This window comes from Saccostrea echinata, unplaced genomic scaffold, assembly GCF_033153115.1.
Source record: "Saccostrea echinata isolate AGI-Se365-2 ecotype Australia unplaced genomic scaffold, CSIRO_AGI_Sech_v1 ptg000011l, whole genome shotgun sequence".
Classification (NCBI taxonomy): domain Eukaryota; kingdom Metazoa; phylum Mollusca; class Bivalvia; order Ostreida; family Ostreidae; genus Saccostrea; species Saccostrea echinata.
The window spans coordinates 3,697,065-3,718,744 of record NW_026889760.1 but is presented as its reverse complement, the minus strand read 5'-3'; the positions used below and the strand labels follow the sequence as shown (position 1 = coordinate 3,718,744).

Sequence of the window (21,680 nt, the reverse complement as noted above, 5' to 3'; positions counted from 1 at the left end):
CCAACCATGGAAATACATACAAAACCTACATGACGCATCAAGTACATGTATTTTTCATATAAAGAATAAACGAAAATACTAACTGCTACGAAAAGTATCTTAAAAGAATTTTACAGATTAAGTTATTTTAGGAATAATGACAACACCCTACATGGACATCAAATACTTACATTTACAATTATATATGTATCTTCATATACATGTATATGTATTCTGCTTGTGTTTAAAGTTTATTGTCGTAAGATACAAACTGTTGAGGCGTAGCATTATGAAAAACAGACAAAGAAACCGACCTCTCATCATCAAAATTATGTCCTCCTTGGTTTCTACATACAGATTCAGTTCCACTTCTCCAATGTTGCTGAAATTTCTTGTACATTCAAAGGCGCTGCTGTATTCTTCACAGCGATGTGAATCATAAAAGCTATGGGACCAATCTTGTAATTTATAAAGGTTATGATTGAGCTACAAAGTAGTTTCCTTTTCTCAATCAAATAAACAAAATAAGGTATTTCAAACTGAATACATTTTAATGATCACTCATCGACATAAAGACACTGCATGTGTAATTGTAAGGAAGGAAAAGGAGAATACATAAATATTTGAATACATGTAGTTTAAATCAAATCGCTTTCATTGTTAAAACACTAAATTACTTCAAATTTTGTACGAAATGGTCAACCATTTGATAAAAAATTTATCAAATTTTGAAGATCTGGCTAAAGATTTTAACTGTTCACAATATACTCAGTAACTCAGATTTTTTTCGACAGTTTGCAATGAAATTTGAAAGAGTAATAAATCTTAGTCCAAAGATTTATTTTTAAGAGAATCTGCTGAGAAATTCAGATGCAAGTTTTATTTTTGTTCGCCCCTTGACGTTTCAGAAATTTTACTGTATTCACAATCCTGAAGTATGAAAATGATTAGTGTATATATATACTAGTATCAGATGTAGAAATAAACGTTTTTTGATTTTACTTTACTTACCTAAATTTCTGTATTTATTTTCAAGTATACTTGATGCGTTTTTATCTCTGATTAATATCTCTGAGGCCTTTGACTTAAAAATTGTTATCTGTGATATGCCACCATAAATATCACACCGCAAAAACCCGGAGAACTCCACTGCTTGAAAAATGTTGCCCCTGGCTTTCTTCAGTGTATCAGTGATTGATAAGTAGCTCCTCTATTGCTCTGAAAATAGTTAACTAGAGGTACTGAGTGAGCTCACAAAATGATGGACCCCCCCCCCAATGCATTTTTAAAAGTGCCCATTCAAATTTTGCAAATGTGACCTTGAATTTGCCAAAAGTACCTTGGTTAAAAAAAGACACATCCTCTGGTCATAAGTTATCTTTTAGTGAAATATGGACATCAAACATTTCTCCATTAGAAAATTCTAGACCTGTCATGAATTTTACACTTTTTTATACCAGTGAGCTTGAACTTGCCAGAAAGACTTAGGATCAAGGTTATGACACCCCTCAGGTCATAAACAATCTTTGTACCAAGTATGAACTTCCAATGATTCTCCATTACAAAGTCAGAACCCGGACAAAATTGCAGACAGACAGACGGACAAAGTGATTCATATACACCCTTCAAACTTCGTTTGCGGGGGTATAATTAAAAGTAAATTATGAATATCGTCTTTTATAATACCAAATTACTAAACTAGTAAATATCTATAAAACGTACCCATTTAGGTCCGCAATTACCAAGCAATGAATTGATGTGATCCAATTGAATCGATTTCAAACCTTACTAACTATGATCTAAGTTAGCCACCTTGGACATATTTACCAGGAACTATGTAGTTTAACTTTGGGGGAGGGGGAGGGGGGCGGACATAGGAATCGCCTTGTCTGTCCGTGCACTTTTGTCCGTGTTATATCCTTATAATGGATAATATCTGAAAGCTCATACTTATTAAGATATTGCTTATGACCCGAGAGTGTGTCATAACCTTGATCCAAGGTCATTCATGTAAGTTAAAGGTCACTGGAAGAAAAAGGTACAAAATTCTTGTTCTGGCTTTTACTTTGTAACGAAGAATCATTTGAAGGTCATACTTGGAACGGGGATTGCTTATGACCCGAGGGCGTGTCTTGACTTTCACCGAAGGTCAATCCGGCATGTTAAAAGTCACTGGTAGGAAAAGCATAAAAATTCTTTATTTTTATGAAGTCTAGGTATCCAGTATAAATAGAATAAATTGAACTCACTTTTGTTGACTGGAATGTGAAAAGTATTAAATACGGAAATGTGATTTTGAATAATTCTATCCACAGAAAGTGAAGTGTGAGTATAAACTGGATTTCCTGACGTAGAATTAAAATGTTCTTCTAAAATACACTTGTTATAATGAGCCTTACAAAGACGATATTGTTATACAAGCATTATCAATGTTACAAACTGTCAGGGGCCCTGAGTCAACACGTCCAACGGCAACGTGTTGACTCAGGACCCCTGACGTTGTGAGGATGATTCGTTCAGATAGCCTCATAATCTGGTTGAATATGTCAAGTAAAAATGATTTGAATCAAATGCCCCTACCCTTTCTGTAATATATATTTAAGGTCTTGCAAGTGGAAACTAAATCTAGTGACGCAAAGGTTAAATCTGCCTTGATTAGTTCGAATGAATATCTAACACGTATGTTCGAACGAATAACGAGGGTTTATCCAAAGTAATGTCACAATTTACAAATTGTGGGTTATATATATGTATATATAAACTAAATATTTCTATAAAAACTTTGAGCGCCACCCATTGCCCCGATTGCTATTGATATGAACAAATTTGAATCTCCCCTTACCGTTGAAGCTTGCATATTAACATGCTTAGCTGTGGTTCACCTACTCTTTAGACAATAAAGATTTTTAAAGACCCCCTCCACGTTTTACTGCATAAAACTTTGATCCCTTGCTACCGTGATACCAGGGCCAAGACTGTATAAATTTGAATATACGCTACATGTAAATTCCTGCATATAAGTTTGACAATTTGCCTTGTAGTTCTTGAGAAGCAGATTTTTTTTTATATCTTACTAAGTATTACTTTGACACCCAAGGCCCCACTCCCTTAATTGTTGGGGAGAGGATTTTATAAATTCTTCCACCATTTTTCATGCTTTCCTAACTATGTACTCTTTTGAAAGGAGAAAGGTTTGGAAAAAAGTTAACTCCCTTACACAAGAATGGTTTTGGGTTTTTTGGGGGGGGGTTGATGGGGGGGGGGGCATTTTGGTTGAATTGAACTTGTTGTACGGTAAAGACGTCGAAAATGTGAAAAATTGTCAAACAGGCGGCATAAAAACGCTCTCTTGATCCTTTATCCATTATATTTACAATACATTATATTATAAAAGTGATTTTCTTTTTCTGGGACACAAGCAAATATAATACACAGTCTTCCAAGATCTACGGAATGAAATTTGTTATCAGCAAAAAGGTCGGCAATTGCGACATTACATATGCGTTTTCCATTGCATGTAGATATGAATGTTTCTAAAACAAAATAATTTCTAAAAGAACTCCGATAAACCATTTCATATCCTTTCCTTTTATATACTTTCACGTCTTCTAGTAGGATAATGTCCATACTTCCTACACACTGAATGAACTCATATGTACCCCTACGAACATCTGACTTTCCCCAGCATGTTTCCTCGGCCCCCACATACGCTGTTTAATGAAAAAAGGAAAGTGTATGAATATTTTATACAACACTATCGTAAATCGCAAGAAACTTGACAGCATATAAAAATTGCTTGTTAGCGAATACTACAAGCCTACAAATAAAACAAGAATTAAAGTATACTCCCTTTTAAGTATGAAACAAATGTTTTGACCATTTTAATTGTATATTTTTAAAAAAAGCACATGTAATTTACTTACCTTCTTTCACAAGGGACAAATAAAAAATAAAGAAAATCATTTCTTTCCAATGCCTACGTACTATACTGTAGTTTTCTTTCATTCATTGATTTTATTTTTTACCATTCAGTAATATTCATCAAACAATTTCATGACATAAGATGATTTGTGTTATAAGATGAGGATAAAATGAGTTCAAATTCTTGATGATTTTTTTTTATGTTGTTTTTACAGGAAGATTATGACATAGGCTTTTCCTTGTTTATAGTGTTAGATATTTGGAGAGTTAATATTAAATGGTCCTGATCAATGGTGATAGAGTTCAAAGCTTAATATCTTTTGAAAGAGATTTCGGAATGTATAACATGGTACTTTGCATAATATAATTACGTACTCATATACATGTAGTCGCCAGCGTGGCGCAGTGGTTAGAGAGTTTGCTCTAGAGTCGAGGAGTAAGGAGTTGATCTTTACGTCGTGGGTTCGAATCCCACTAGGGCGTGGAGACGAGTCCTTCGAATGAGACAGTATAAACCGAGGTCCCGTGTTGAGTAGGTGCTGGCACGAAAAAGATCCCTCGCTGTTCAATGGCCCTAAGTGCCGAGTATAGGTCAAAATTAGCAGCTCTCCACCGTTGGCGTCTCTAAATGAGTGAAAAATTCTCGAGAGGGACGTTAAACAACAAACATACACATGTAATCAGAATATTCCAAAATGGCATCAAACATCAACTGAAAGTCTTTTAATCTATCAAATCTCACTACACTGTATCTATTCTTTTTTTTTAATCATACTAAATAAAGGATAACATATCCATATATAATTTTTTCAAGAGAAAATCATATGACTCGTGAATTCACCTTCTGGTAATTTTGAGGGAAATGATGCACACTGCAAAGCTTTGTGAAACATTTCTCAAGACAAAGATGTGTATTAGAAACATTGTCATGATTTTTTATTTTAGTTTATGTGGTGTTCCAAAGAATCGTCTTCATGATATCATGCAAAAGAGATTTAGTTGCCAAAATCTAATAACGAGATAGTTAATTCACTTTATTGTCTCTAGTTACATTTAAAAAAAAAACTCTTGATTTTTTTTCAACCTACGGTCGACATTAACAAGCACGTACAATTTTCAAATTTTAAAATAACATTCTAGCACATTACTTTTTAATTTTAACTCTGAATCTTTTTTAAATATAATTAAAGTTTCATCAGATATAACTATAAACATGCATATTTTTATCCTTTGATCGATATACTGAGTGATAGAATAAAAATGATCAACTTTTTATATCATCTTTAAAGCGAAAATATCATAGGAAAAAATAACAGTGGATTAATAAGTCACAAGAAAGGGCTACATCAGCTGAGTTTCAAAGACATTCTAACAATTCGTCAAGCACTTCTTTCGTTGCTCACTTTTAATAATAGCAATTATTTCGCATATGGATTTGTTTTCACCTTGACAGCAATTTTTGGTCTACAAATAGATCCATATTGTATGGAATTCAATATACTAAACCCAACTTCCACTGTTTTCTGTCATTGCTAACTATAATGCCCCTACCAAAAGCCTACTGCTACTGCTTGCAGATGATATTCAAACTATATTCTTTATAACACACATGAAGGAAAAAAAGCCTTGATAAGTTTTTTTTAAACCCAACAAGGGCAGATCCAGGTGAAAGGGTATTTCTTCTGGATATAAAAATTTCCGGACAAGCAAAATAACAGCAGTCCATTTTGAGTACATGTGTAATTGAACTGAGGGGTCACATTCTAACAATGAAAATTCCTATAAATGTAGGGGATAGCACCCCAGGAATGGGGGTGGTTAAATATGATCATGGTAACATTAATCATTAAATTAATTTAAATTAGGCACACTTAAAAAAAATCAGATATTCATATATACCACATAGTAAAGTAACTTGTTATTAGTCACCTACTGGCGAAACTAAAGGGGACTATACGTCTCCTTCTTTGTCTGTCTGTCCCTCCTTATGTCTGTCAGTCTGTCTAGCTTGGTTTTCCACACTTTTTTTAAATGCATTCAGATATTGAGCTGACTTTTGGTATATGAGTGTACTTTGATGAATTACAGAGTGAGTGTGTATTTTCTTCCAATTCGATGATTTTTGCTGGAATTGAGGTTTTTTTTTATTTTTAAGGGGAACTATATTTCCCTATTGGTTTTCTGCACTTTTTTCCTTAACACTTGCAGATATTGAGTTGGATTTTGGAATGTGGGCCTACCATGATGAGTTAAAGATCAAATATGCATTCTGTTCCACTTAATTGATTTTTGACGGAATTAAAGCCTTTTAAGGGGAACCAGATTACATTTGCCGGTAGGGGAGTAGTATTTCTTATGTAAGACTCTCACTTTGAACTCGAAATGAAAGACACCACAGAGTCTGATACATCTGTTTCATATTTGGATATTTTACTAGAAAAAGACGTTAAAAATGGTAACTTAACAAAATATTATGATAAACTCGATGACTTTCTATTGTCAACTTCCTTTATTTATGCAGTAATATACACTTATCACCTGCGTATGGAGTGTATGTCTCCCAGTTGATTCGATACGCAAGAGCATGTTCTACGTAAGAACAGTTTCTAAAACAAGGCAAGCTATTGACAAATAAGTTAATGATACAAGGAAATCAAGAGTCTCCTTTTAAGTAAACATTTCGCAAATTTTATGGTCGATACAATGACCTTGTCATCAAATACAATCTATCGTTTTTCATACAAAAAGTGAGGCCATTATTTTCACATTGAATTGTCTGCGGATTTTTCCGTTTGCCCCAACGTGGCAAGGAGCACACAGCGGGTGTGACCGATCGACAGGGAATGCTTACTCCTCCATGCCACCTGATCCCACCTCTGATGTTTTGAGAGGTCCGTATTTGCTCTGCTCCCAATTTGTTTAACGTCTCTTCGAGAATGTTTCACTCATACTGAGACGCCACCACTTTCCGATGGAGGGCTGCAAATGTAGACATGTACTCGGCACTTACGGCCTTTGAGCAGTGAAGGATCTTGATGTTACCCGTGACCCTGTAAAAGATTATTTATAAAGGTATCTGTAGCAGTCCTATAAAATGCATAACATACATGTATGTTCTGTATAAGCTACTTGAAGACAGTTTCTTAGGCTGCATTGCATTATCGAAATTTTTGAAATCTGGTCGGACATCACTACCGAAATTTTTTTTTTCATTTCCAAAAAAAAAAAATTATGATTGGTTGATTGTTTGTTGTTTTACGTCCCATTCGGAAATTTTTCACTCATATAGAGAGGCGAAGGGCTTCAAATTTAGACCTACACTCGGTACTCATGGCCATTGAGCAGTAGGTCATCTTTATCGTGTTAACGCCTACCGTGAAACGGTACCTCGGTTTTTAAGGTATCATCCAAAAGAACCGTGACTTTCACTTCTTATGCCCCAGGCGCTTGGCAAAGGATTAGTCACTAATGTTTATAATTATGTTTGACGCGGCGCAGCGAACAAGAATCGAACCCGGGCCTCTCGATCACGAAGCGAAAGCCCTATCACTAGGCTACCGTGACCGATCATCAAACGAATATAAGGCATCATTACCGAAAATTCAAAATGCGGCATTTCACTCGAAGTTCCAAGCCAATTTCTGTATGTCATCCACTATCCTTTTATTTGTACCAAGCAGATACAGACAACAGCAGAATAGGGGATACTGCATCCAGAATTACATTGACCATGTTTATTGAGACGTGTTACGTCAGCGATTGTAAATATTTATCTATTAAATAGTGCTGAATTTTAATCTATCCTTCTCAAAGTCCTCTTCACTTAATGTGCAAGTGAAACAATTAAGACTGGTTGTAATGGAAGAGGTACAGAAGTTAGATAATCGGAAAAGCTATACATTGATTCAGAAATTGACTAATAAAATTTTCGGTAATGATACATAAATATTAAGTTTTGATGAGATTTTTTTTTTTTTTTGTGTGTGTGTTTTTTGGTAATGCAATATAGATTTTCGGTAATGCAAGATTGCGTTTCTTATAAAACTCTTAGTTTGCAAAAACAGACAGAAACTTACAAATGCCAAAGCTATTGGATTTGGGACTTCTCTGATTCCTTCAAAAAAGTATGTTGTACAAATGAAATCGACTACCTTTTAAACATAAGAATGTTTAGGGGAAAAGACAATAATGCATCTATATTTATAGTAGATATAGTTTTATACGATTACACAGTGTCACAAAATTGAGCACACTGAAATTTCATTCTGCTTAGGTAAAGCAAAGCTTAAGATGTATGCAATTTTCACTTGCTGGTAACTGCATAGGAAGAAACAATGGTAGCTGCATTTTTCATTGGTGCGAAATGTCTATAACAATTAAACACTTTTTTCTGTCTCTGATTTACCTATATTTATCTGTATTTTACCAAGGTCTTGTAAAAAAAAAAGTGAATATTTATGTCTCAGACCAGTTAAAAAAACATTCTGACTGTACACACAAATACTCTGAAGTTGATATTAAAAAGATGCTTGAGTTTCTGATTGACAATATCTATGTGGTTTTCGGAGACCAGGTCTTCCAACAATCTGTTGGCATTTCCATTGGTACCAATTGCACCCCGTTGTTAGCAGACCTATTTTTTTATTCATATGAAGCAGAATTTATTCAAAATCTTATACAAGAGAAAAAGAAATCTCTTGCTGTGGTCTTCAACTCCACATTTAGATATATCGACGACGTATTATCAATTAACAATAGTTATTTCCATTTATAATTATGTCGACACGATATATCCAAGTGAGCTTGAAATAAACACCACGGAGTCTGACACATCTGTTTCGTATTTGGATATTTTACTGGAAAAAGACGTTAATGATAATCTAACAACAAAGCTTTATGATAAACGTGATGACTTTAACTTTTCAATCGTCAACTTCCTTTACTTATGCAGCAATATACCCTTATCACCTGCATATGGGGTGTATATCTCTCAGTTGAATCGATACAATATCATATACAATATGAAAAATTTCTAAAACGAGGCAAGTTACTGACAAACAAGTTGATGAAACAAGAATATCAAAAGTCATGTTTAAAGTCATCATTTCGTAAGCTCTATGGTCGATACAATGACCTTGTCAGCAAATACAATTTCTCATTAAGACATATGCTGACTGACGTTTTTCAAATTAATTGTTATGTCATTATTTACACACTTAATTGTCGACGGATTTTTCCGTTATTTAGTGATCATGACAAGGAGCACATGGCGGGTGTGACCGGTCGGCAGGGGATGCTCACTCCTCCATGGCACCTGACCCCACCTCTGTTTTTGGAGGTCCGTGTTTGCTCTGCTCCCGATTTGTATTATTTTAATGGACTTTGAGCTTGAATACTGTTCGTTATCTCCATATTTCACAAGTCTATTTTTTATTTATTTCATAGATCTATTAAGGATCAAAATAGTGTATGCTATTTTTGTTTCACAACACATGGAAAATTAACTTGTTCACCCCAAGACGAGTGAAAGGCGAGAACTGGGTAAATATTCATATCTAAATATCTAAATATAAATTACATATAAAATTAAATTAATAAATAAAAGATAAATATTTCATTAAATAGATAATTTTATTATTTACATTAAATGCATAATTAGATGAATAGGAATATTAATTTATTCATCCCAAGTCAAGTGAAAGCTGAGGAAATTAGATTGACTGGATCACTTTGAAGAGCATCTTATAAAATAGTCTAACCTTGTTAAATTTTGCATAATATAAAATGTGATAACTTTGCTTTTTCTTTTGTTTTCTTATTTTCCATGTCCAGCGACTATGGTATAGATTATAACAACTAAGTATTTGTTTTACCTGGACAAAACCCAGGATAAATTAAAGTCCAGCAATTTGACATCATACACAACTGCTTTTTCGATAAAAATGAAACTCGTAAATTTACATACCTTATCATTGGTCATATGCAAAATTATTTTGTTAAAAAACATTCTGATTGTACACACAAGTACAAGATGATAGTAAAAGATGTTTGGGTTTCTGATTGACAATATCTATGTAGTTTTTGGAGATCAGGTCTTCAAATAATCTGATGGAATTCCCATGGGTACTACACTGTAATTGCGCCCCGTTATTAGCAGACCTATAGTTGTATTCCTATGAAGATAATTTATTCAAAAATTTCTACTTAAAAAGAAGAGATCTCTTCCTTGGCCTTCAATTCGACATTTAGATATATCGACGACGTTTTATCAATTAATAATATACATTTCCATTCCTACTTTGATTCCATATATTCCTTCCAACTCGAAATAAAAGACACTACAGAGTCTGACACACCTGTATGATATTTTACTAAATAAAAAAATTAATGGCAAAGCTACTACAAAACTTTATGATAAACATGATGACTTTCTATGTTCAACTTCCGTTATGTATGTAGCAATATACCATTTTTACCTACATTATGGAGTTTATGTCTCCCAGTTGATTCGATACGCAAGAAGATGTTCTACGCGTAGGAACACTTTCTAAAACGAGGCAACTATTGAAACTGAAATAAGTTGATGATACAAGGATATCAACAGTCTCGTTTAAAATCAACATTATGCAAATTTTATGTTCGATACAATGACCTTAAGCTTGTTAGCAAATACAATTTATCGTTAGGTCAAATGTTGACTGATGTTTTTCAGAAAAATTGTTATTAGGCCATTAATTAATGTCACATTGAATTGTCTACGGATTTTTCCGTTTGCCCAATCATGACAAGGAGCACACGGCGGGTATGACCGGACGACAGAGGTTGCTAACTCCTCTATGGTACCTGATCCTCTCTGGTGTTTTTAGAGGTCCCTGTCTGCTCTGCTCCCGATATGTATTGTTGCAATGGATTTAAGCTTGATTTATCTTTATATTTCATAGCATTGGTCACTTGAGTAACACAGGTGACCTCATGATGACTAATAATCGTTTACCTTCTGTGAGTGCAGGGTTTCATCCATAATCAAATTTCCACTTAACAGTTTTCCAATTAAATATTTTATAGCTTAAATGCGATATTTCTTTAGTTAAAATAAATCAGACAATTCGCCAACAAAATGAAATCTAAAAACCTTTGTCTAAACAGTTCAGAAATAAAAGAACTCGATTTGGAAAGCTTAAGATACTTAGAGTGAAAGAGATCTATTAAAAATTAAACCTGGCAACTGATGATTTTGATGCAATATCAACAGAAGTCAAGTTCAAAATCGACATTTTACGTGAAGTTTTGAGCCAGTTAATACACACTGTGTATCAAAGGCCTGCCTCTCACGTTTGAAAAAAAAACAAAGTTACATGTCAATATAAAAATTCTTGACAAATAGAGGTTCAAAAATAAAACAGTATGAGCAGCAGTTTTCCTATCTGATAGGTTTGTTTGGTGTAAAATTATTTTTTTGTCAGAAAAAAATGATTTATAAACTTCTGTTATTCACATCATTGGAAGACCTATTCAGAAATTATGATCGGCGTAAAATTATTACATTATTGTCTATCTCTACAAAAAATGATTTTCTATATATACATGTATAATATGGTAACTGTACATTACTATAATGAGAATAAAATGTTTCTTCAGATAGAGATATCATACTAGCACATTTGTACACAAAAATACTGCAGCTTGTATTGCATTAAGGGAGATAAGCAACCACTGATTTAATTTAATAAGTTTAAAAAAAATTTGTAACAAGCAGTGTGCAAGCAAAATGTCAAATTTCTTTGTTCAGATATACAGAGTCTTAAGAATGCAAAAGAAGACAGGAAAGTGATCCCCATATGTGCCAACCACTGATTTAATTTAAAATCAAAAGAAAACAACCCTTAGTAAAGTTTTGAAAAATAATATTTAATTAGGTATTTTTTGGAATATCAATGTTTTACAATAATAAATACACAAGATTACAATAAATAAATATGACAACACATCAATAGGAAAAATTGTTAGAAAATTGATAAATTGATTGAAAAAAACTCTTTCAAAGGCTACAACAATAAATTTGTTCAAAATGTTCGCGACACGTAAAGCATTGGCTTGCCTACACTACCAATTATCTTACACATGCTGCACATATATGTGAAATTTGATTTGTCAAACACACAGACATGTTATGTCTAATTCCTCCCAAGACTTTGATTCTTTCCATAAATATGTAAGCAATACACTATAAGCTGAATAATAACAAAATGTAATTTTCATTGTTTCATAATATAAATCTAAAATTCCTATGTTAATATCATCTATCAATACATGTATTCAACTAAATATAGTACAACATTTTTATTTTCATGTTGTTTCAACTTTATACGCTGTCATTTATTAGTGCATGTATTAGTATTTATAATACTTGATTAAAAACTAGAACTTTATATTAATACTTGTTTCATTAAAACACTTAAAGTATGGTGTTTCATACAATAACACATAATCATCAGAATTCAATTTTCTAATAATTAGCAATAAACAGTAAAATTGTTGGACGTACACCACAAGGTAACAAAGAGAGAAAATTTCTATTTTTGAGAAGCTATAAACATACAATTTAATTCAACTCTCACAGAAATACACTCTCCACCCATACTTTATAACATTTCTACTTAAGACCTACACATAACAGCACAAAAAATATCACATACTGTAAAGAAAACAGTCTTTAATTTTTTTTGAAAAATAGATGAAAAATTAATAATTTGAAGAAAAAAAAGCTTAATGAGTTACCTTTCCTTCCCAAACAATTTGTTTTGTTCCAATATCAAATAAAACTAACATGCTTATGTGGGTTTATTTCCAAAATATGAGAGTAAAATATAAAAGAAGGATTGTCTACATTTAGAGATTGTTAATTCCAGAGTATTAACTTATCTTATAAATTGCAATATCAATAACAATATTTCTTATGAAAACATAAGGGAAACAAAAAGTTGTGTAAATTTTGGTGGTCAGCATAGGAAATACATGTACATGTATTAGTATGAACTATTTCATGATCCACAATTAAGAGCTGTTTAAGGTACAAAAAAGTATAGTTTTATAAAATCTATCCAGCCCCTTAAACAGTGCTTGTAAACTTTGGATATGGCAATGAATTACAAACAATAACAGCTTTATTTTGAATCATTAATTTTAAAGGTTTTCATCTTGGCTCAAACAAAAAAGTCAAAAACAGAAAATATTGCACACTATCATTGTACAAGAACACATTGTTTTGATGAATTGGTCCAAAAAATTGTAATATTCTGAAGGGGTCTAATTTTCCCTGTGGAAATTTCAATTCTAAAAAATTTTTTTAGCCTTAACTTATTATATTCTATTTTAAAGAAAAAAAATTAAAAATGAAAACTAAAAAATAAACCTTCTATCTATCAAACAATTTAAATTTGTGCATCACAGCTCTTGAGATAAAATTATCTACTATTAGCTAGCATAAAATGAATGATATACATACTAAAAATACCCAAAGCAAGTACCAGCAACTGCCCTCCACTCTGAACGTTCTCCGAGTCATATAAATAATGACAGTCTTGGTCAGAGTTAAGAGTCAGGTCAGTTACCGGTGCCAGTCAATGGCCAACTTCTGGCGATTGACATGATGAAAAAGAAGTCAACAAGTGTAAAAATGCCAAGACAACAACAACTGACAAGGAATGTATTAACAACTACAGGTCGTAGTTAAAAGTATTATACACCATGCCGAACAACATCTATACAGCTCGGCACAAAAATTTATTCTCTCGGTCTAAAGATTCCACAACAGCTGCACCATTATCAAGAAGTGCTAAAAAGTACCAAACATATTGGGCAGTGCAATAAGGTATTCAGGCCATCTGTTTGGTAATATATTAAAATAGACAACAACAAAAAAATGTAGCTTGATAAATAAAATGGTGCTCTTACTTCCAAAGAGCTGTGCAAAAAGTGTTTTTTTTTAATACTCAGTCAATCAAAATAACCCATTCCACTTGAAAAGTTTAAGATCATACAGTGTATTATATTCATTAAGTGTTATAAAGATATTTTGATCATTTTTTTTTTTTTACAGAAGACCCTTAAGTTCCATTTACCCTCTGTTTAATTGCTAAGAATATAAATAAGTAACAAAAATTGGTAACAATAAATATGAAATAGACTCAATCTACAAGTTGACAGAGATTCAAAACTGCTACTACACCAGGTCATTCACTGCCCTACATAGTGCCGCTGTCAAATTAACGCCTCAATCTGAAACTCTTGTAGATCCCCCACAAAACACACATATGCTTCGCCTCAAGTCCCCCACAAGGGTCGTCAAGGAGTTACATACAATACGACCAATGGCAGTCATTTAGGACTTTGTTTCTGCCTGATGACTATGGTCATCTTTGTTCATGGCTAACTTCTTCATCTGTCTAATCACTGCTGTGGCATTGTATGCTTGCTGTAATGATAAAAATATCCAAAAATTAACACAATCACATGATGTAGTTTTTAAATAACAAATAATACCAAGTGACATTACATGCACCTTTTTCTGACCTTTTAAATGATTTAAAATCATTAACTTCTACAGGTTAAATAGTAAACATTCAATGAATGTTTGCAACTTTTCAAATACGTCTTGTAGCTGTGAAAATTTTGAAATGTGAAATCACTGGTTATGACAGATCTTATTTTCCATGCTTTTCTTACCCCTTGATTACAGAAGTCAATCAATGCAGATTAAGGTACTCCATTATCAGGTTTCAAATTTCACAACTTTAAAATTGCACTCAATTGCCACCAAAATTTACTTTTCAAAGTATCTCCCAATGTTACCGTAAGCATTATGGATTTTAGATCAAGTGAAACCTATTCACATGCACTGGGAGACACATTTTGTGTCAGAATATAGACAGGGTGTTTGATTACACAGTGTAAAGAGCATAAGAAATGGTAAAATGGGCATGAAGGTCAGAATTCACAGTGAGACAGATTGTACAGGTGTTGGATTAGACAGTTTTCACTGTACAAGCCCTCTCACGATTTGGTTTCCCTTTAGATTCAATATGACAGTGTTTTTACTGTGTATGTTTTTTTTACCTTCCACTTCGTTTTTGCAAAATTCTTCCTCATTTGTTCACTGACAGAAGCATGGATATCTTTCTCTAATGCAGTGTTACCAGAGATCCTGTAAAATAAAAAAATGAACAAATCTCCAAATTCCTGGAATTTAAAATAACTTCAATTTATGCCATTTCCATAAGACAAAACTGAAAAATTATTATGCAACAATTCATGCATTTTCTTCTGATTTTTTGCTGTCAATTTTACAATTGTGTCTCTGAAATATGAAGATGAAATTCTAATGCTTTTATCACAATATAAATGCAATTCTAATGAGACAACACAGATAAATGTGCAATTTTGTAAAGATGACACAGCTTCAATTACCAGAATGCAAGTAGGAATTTAATTTTCAAATATCATTTGTGATTACCAGTACCTAACCAGTCAATGCAACACACTGGAGAAATTAGAGTATCATACCACAAGCACATGATAATTGATGTCTTTTAAATAAATTTGCATTAACTTTTATAATATGAAGGCCATTCTTCTAAAAACTTAATTTGTGACATAATATGTAAATCCTCCTCATCAATACTGAGTTAGCTTGAATGACTGACAAAATTTCAATTAATAAATGGCAGGGTCCAAAACAAGCAGCCATAAATTTCAACACGAGACTGGTTATCCAGTAGTCAAAATGTAATCCTTGTTTTAAATCCAAATAGTAAATGCATAACATATCATGAAAATAGATTAAGCTGAGATTTTTTTTTTAAACAATAAGAACCATTATTATTAAAAAATCAAAATTAAGAAAATGTTTGAAAAAAGACGTTTTTAGATAACTTATTTGATGCCCCCCCCCCCCCCCCCCCAAATCAAAATTAAAAAAAAAAAGAGATTTGCATATGAAAATAGAATTACAGGTCCAGAGTTGTGATAATGTTGAAATGGCTAACTACCTCAAACTAATGTCAGGTTTTAACTTTAGAATTCATACAGTGAAAAAACCCTTATTCTGAAAAATATATTCATTATATGACACCGTAAAAGTGGAAACTTTGACGATGTGGAAATGTTGACAAAATTGACGAATGAATGAAAATTGTCAAAGTTTCCACTCATTCTTGTTAAACAGCACTGTAAAATCCTATTAAATCATCACAGTTTTCACTCGCCATATTTCTATAAAATCAAAATCGTCAAACTTTCAACCCTTCAATAAAACCACGTTTAAAGAATACTTTCTCCCTGAAGTAAAGTATATTTATATCAATATTCAGTAATCATACTGTTACAGTACATATATTTATACTTGAGATGATCTGCTTGTGCTTGTTAAACATGATGTCTTTATGACAGTTCGATGTAGACTTACCATGGATAAGATAGTGCCTGTTTACAGGTAAATCTCTGCTTCGGATTCTTGCACATTAAGTGTCGGATGAAGTCCTTAGCTGAAAAAGATACAATCATACATATAATCACTCTAATGTTTCTTGCTTTTTAACAGTATCTTGTGACTTTTCATTGAAGAAAAGTCAAAGATTACTTCGCCAAAAGAAATTTTTGTCTTTTAACTAAATTTAAATTAGCAAAAAATGAAAAATAAATGTGTTTGTGAAACATTTTTTCCATAGCTGTGGCAAATTTTTGTGATAAGAAAATTTGTTCTTGACTTTATATCTCATACAATAATATTATTTATTACATTTTCAACAGTGAAATTCTGTGATTTATTTATTGAATAAAAGTGATATTCTCTCACAGTGTGAAAGGATACCAAAACGATATTCTCTCACAGTGTGAAAGGATATCAAAGTAAGTAAAAATTATTTCTGGCCTGTCATAAGATAGAGCTAGTAACTAACAATCTTGATAGAGCTAAAACGGCAAATTTCTTCCCAAGTATGTTGCTAAAATCCATGCTATGTAACGTTTTCAATCTCACAACTGCTAAGCTATGACGTCTCAACCGCTCAACTATGACGTCAAGCCTATGACACTATGTTAAGAAAATTTAAGACAGAGGCAAAGGGAAAATCAAAGAAAATGTAATAAACAGAAAATTCAATGTTTTGTAGATGAAAATGGAATTTATTTCACTCGTGAGACAGGATTTTTTTTTTATATTTTCACTCGTGCTTCGCACTCGTGAAAATATAAAAAAATTCCTGTCCCACTCGTGAAATAAATTCCATATTCATCGACAAAACATTGAATATCCTCTATTTATCACGTTATACTCCTTTATACAGTGGATATAGCTCATAGGATATCATTTTCATATCCACGGTTGTGACGTCACAATGGTTTTTGGTGAATTTAGTCAAGTCAAATATTGTGGATTCACATGTATAAACAGTATAAAACATGAAATACCTGTGTAAAACATGTGATATAAAGAATATCCCATGGTTTGTGGTTAGATATGATTTTTTATCGAACTCGTTGTGTTTTTTTATCCCCTCGCCAAGGCTCAGGGTTAAAAAAACAAGAGTTGGATAAAAAATCTTATCCAACCACAAACCATGGGAGACCATATATATATATATATATATATATATATATATATATATTAGGGATGGCAATTTGTAATCGGTTAACCGGTTACTCGGTCGGAACCATGGTAATCAGTTAGAAAATCTGTAATCGGTTAGTCGGGAAAAAATTAATATATGTGTAAATTTGAATACAATTTCCTGAAAATTCAATTTAAAAATACACATAAAATTTTCTGAAATGTTAGCATGTCCACCTATTCAAGTTGATTCAGATATAATTAAGGCTCTAAAGATTGACATCGCGTGGGGGTAATTGGTCACTTTTCGAGTCGTTAATTGCTGTTTAAACACATGTCGTTACCCACCCTGTCCCGTGTTTCTTTAATGATTTTAATTAAACGATTGTTGACTTCTGTTACCCTTCCTGGTTAATGTAAACTGTACACTTTTGCATCATGTATTTTGTTTGACATTGATGTTGTATTTTCTCTATGTTGTTTTACACAATGTGAGAATAAATTGAATTGAATTGATTATAATGTGTACACAACCTCTTCTATCCTTTGCAGTTACCTATCAAATTATATTCTAAAACAAACATCGTAAGATAATCGATAATTCACATTAAATTTTGATTATGGTGAAAATGCAGAATGACATCTTTTCTGAATTTTTTTAATGCATCTGCGACCTCAGGATGTTTCATGGGTTTCTTACTTTTTTCTCTTTTCTGTTTTTCCTCTTTTTTTTTTGGCCCATTAAAATTGAAATAAAATATATGTAGTATTCTGATCATATATAAATATAAGCATAATACTAGAAACTCATTGCGAGCAATGAGAGGTCTTCCGTCCGATTCTGAAAATAAAAGCGAAAATTCAAGCTGAAAAAGTGATAAAAGAAATTCAGACACTCTGGAGATTTAACCCTAATCGTCAGCGTGAAAATCCAACGTGCTAACCATTAACCATTCACTTTTTTACATCACTTCATTTCACGACCGGAAGTAACGGCGATGCAAGATTTTCTCACGATTCAAATAAACTGATAACTGAATATCAGTCCTGAAAGTTTTAGTCCTCAGTCATTTACTGTTGCGGAACAATATTGTGGGACTAAATTCTAATTTTGAGAACAGGTAAACACACAACCGGAAGTGAATTTTATAAAAATCTCTGACTGTTCTCTAGACATTTGCAGTATCTACAACATGCATAAAATCATTTCAGGTACTTCATCGATAAGCGATATTTATGAGAAAGTTAAATATAAGAATAATGTAGTTTATCTCCTAAAACCGGAAGTTGACGTTTTTGTTTCCGGTGGAATCTAACATATTTCAAAGCAGCAAAAGAGATGCAATAAAGTCATGTAAGTTTTAATTTAAAAAAGAAAAGTTAAAATTTTTGATTTCTTTGATCACTTCCTGTGACAAGCGGAAGTGACGACTGACGCGTTTAACCAAAATTGTTTCATCTACCCCTCAATGTCCATTACTCTTAAAATTTTGGTGTTTTAATCTTTTACCTGTTTTTGAGATCTCGCTCAGACAACTTCTCATTTTGAGGACAGGAAAACACGTGACCGGAAGTGAATTTTTGAAAAAATATTTAAGGTTACTCTAGACATTTGCACTCTGAATAGCATATTTAAAATTCATTTCAAATACTTCATCTATAAAGAATATTTACGGGAAATTAAAAAAACTCAAATTACATGTATTTAGTTTTTCTCTTCTATCCGGAAGTTGTCGTATTTGTTTCCAGTGGGACGAACATCTTTCGAATCTGCGAAAAAGATGCAATAAAGTGATGCATTTTTAGTTAAAAAAAGAAAAGTTGAAATTTTCGATTTCTTTGATCACTTCCTGTGACGACTGGAAGTGACGTCTGCCACTCTTAACCCAAATGGTTTTGCCTACATCTTAAGGTCTGTTGCTCATAAAAGTTTGGTGTCATAATCTCTTACCGTTTCCGAGATATTGCTCACACAACTTCTCATTTTGAGGACAGAAAAACACGCGACCGGAAGTGAATTTTACAAAGATATTTGACGTTACTCTAGACATTTTTAGTCTGAATAACATATTTAAAATTCATTTCAAATACTTTATCTACAGAAGATATTAATGGGAAAGAAAAATACTCAAATTATGTAGTTTTTCTCTTCTTACCGGAAGTTGACGTTTTTGTTTCCGGTGGGACCAACATATTTCGAAACTACAAAAGAGATCCAATAATGTGATGTAAGTATCGATTTAAAAAAGGAAAGTTGAAATTTTACGATTTCTTTGATCACTTCCGTAAGCGACCAGAAGTGCCGACGACGAACGAAAAGTAGCGACCCGGCTAGTACCTATCACGAACTATAATCCCTGAAAGTTTGACATTGATATCTTTTGTCGTTCTTGAGATTATCCGCGGACAAAATGTCATTTTGAAATCAGAAAATGGTCTGTAACTTGGCACCGGAAGTGAATTTCCAAAAAATCTCTCAGATAGATCAAGTTCATGTTATAACACACTTTTCCTGAAAATTTCATGTAAATCCATCCAATAGTCTTCGAGAAATCGCGTGCACAAAATTAGAAAGTCAAAAAAATAAGAATAAGAATAATAATAATAACTAGATGAGATCTCGTTGCGAGCAACGAGTAGGTCTTCCGTCCGATTTTTCGATAAGATGAGATATGATTTTGACTATGATCTTTGTTAAAAGATAATAATATATAGACTTCCCTAATTAGATTTCATTCTTTTGATTTATATAACATTATCAAAGAGCTATAAATGACATGCTTTTGGCCCTTCTGAGCCCCTAGTTTGAGGGGTCAGTCCCTTTTTCTTGATATCAAATGAAAGGTCTTGTGATTTTGAAGACTTTTTGTTCAACAACTATTCAGAGATTTCTTTTCATTTTGGAGATATGCTGAATGAAAATATTTAGGGGCCACCCCTCCAAGTCCTTAATGGGGCCGTTTGACAAAAACTGAAAGGTGCATATTGTTTAGAACATTATTCTAACCATCTTTTGTTCAGTATTGCTTATCAAAATATTCCCCCTTTTCGAGATATAAAGCCTCAAAGATTTAGCATTCTGACCCCTTGTAACCCCTTATTACGTAACATATGATCAGAATCTTATCATATATTGTTGTAAGTCATTAAGATAAGCATCTTTGCTTCAGTAATGTATTACAAATTATTGATCGTTAAAGAGTTATAGATGAAAGACTTTTGACCCCTCTGAGCCCCTAATTTGAAGAATCAGCCCCTTTTTCTTGATATCAAATGAAAGGTCGTATCATTCTGCACAACTTTTATTCTATATGTTTTAACAAATTCTTAACATGTATGAAAATATGAAAGAAAAGGTGTAAAATTTTGTGAGATGTTTCTGAGACATTTCTTGAGCCCTACCGAGCTTCGGCGCCTTTTGTGCTAGAGAGATTTGGACACCTGCCTGCAAATCTACAAACCTTCCCCTACCTTCACTGAAAATCTTGACTCAATATCTTAAGTCGTTTCGGAGGAGTTTCCAGGACAGGCCGACCCTCTGAAAATCAGAAAATCCTTAATATCTCGAGATAGAAAGTGACGTCATCAACGAAAAAAATTTCCAATAAGGTTCAGATCAATACCTATCAGATCTGAGAGTTTCATGAAAATCCGCCTGGACATTACCGAGAATTCGCGTGCACAAAATCGGTAAGAATAATAATAATAACTAGATGAGATCTCGTTGCGAGCAACGAGTAGGTCTTCCGTCCGATTTCTCGATAAGATGAGATATGATTTTGATTATGATCTTTGTTAAAAGATAATAATATATAGACTTCCCTAATTAGATTTCATTCTTTTGATTTATATACCATTATCAAAGAGCTATAGATGACATACTTTTGGCCCCTCTGAGCCCCTAGTTTAAGGAGTCAGCCCCTTTTTCTTGATATCAATTGAAAGGTCTTGTGATTTTGGAAACGATTTTTCAAGAAATATTCAAAGATTTCCTTTCGTTGTGGAGATATGCTGAATGGAAATATTTAGGGGTCACCCCTCCAAGTCCTTAATCGGGCCGTTTGACAAAAAAGTGAAAGGAAGCATATTGTTTAGAACATTATTCTGACCATCTTTTGTTCAGTATTGCTTATCAAAATATTCTTCCTTTTCGAGATATAAAGCGTCAAAGATT

The 21,680-nt window shown here is 32.8% G+C and overlaps 1 protein-coding gene across 1 annotated transcript in view; it reads right to left on the bottom strand.

The window, feature by feature from the left end:
• Window positions 1–11,787: 11,787 nt before the first annotated feature.
• Window positions 11,788–21,680, bottom strand: part of LOC133184820 (calcium/calmodulin-dependent protein kinase type 1-like) — a 67,574-nt gene continuing 57,681 nt past the window's right edge. The window contains exons 8-10 of the mRNA XM_061319903.1: window positions 16,364–16,442; window positions 15,016–15,103; window positions 11,788–14,374 (exon numbers count right to left, since the gene is read on the bottom strand). Coding sequence (XP_061175887.1) covers window positions 14,282–14,374; window positions 15,016–15,103; window positions 16,364–16,442 — 260 coding nt within the window. The 3' untranslated portion in view covers window positions 11,788–14,281. The remainder of the gene's footprint in view (window positions 14,375–15,015; window positions 15,104–16,363; window positions 16,443–21,680) is intronic.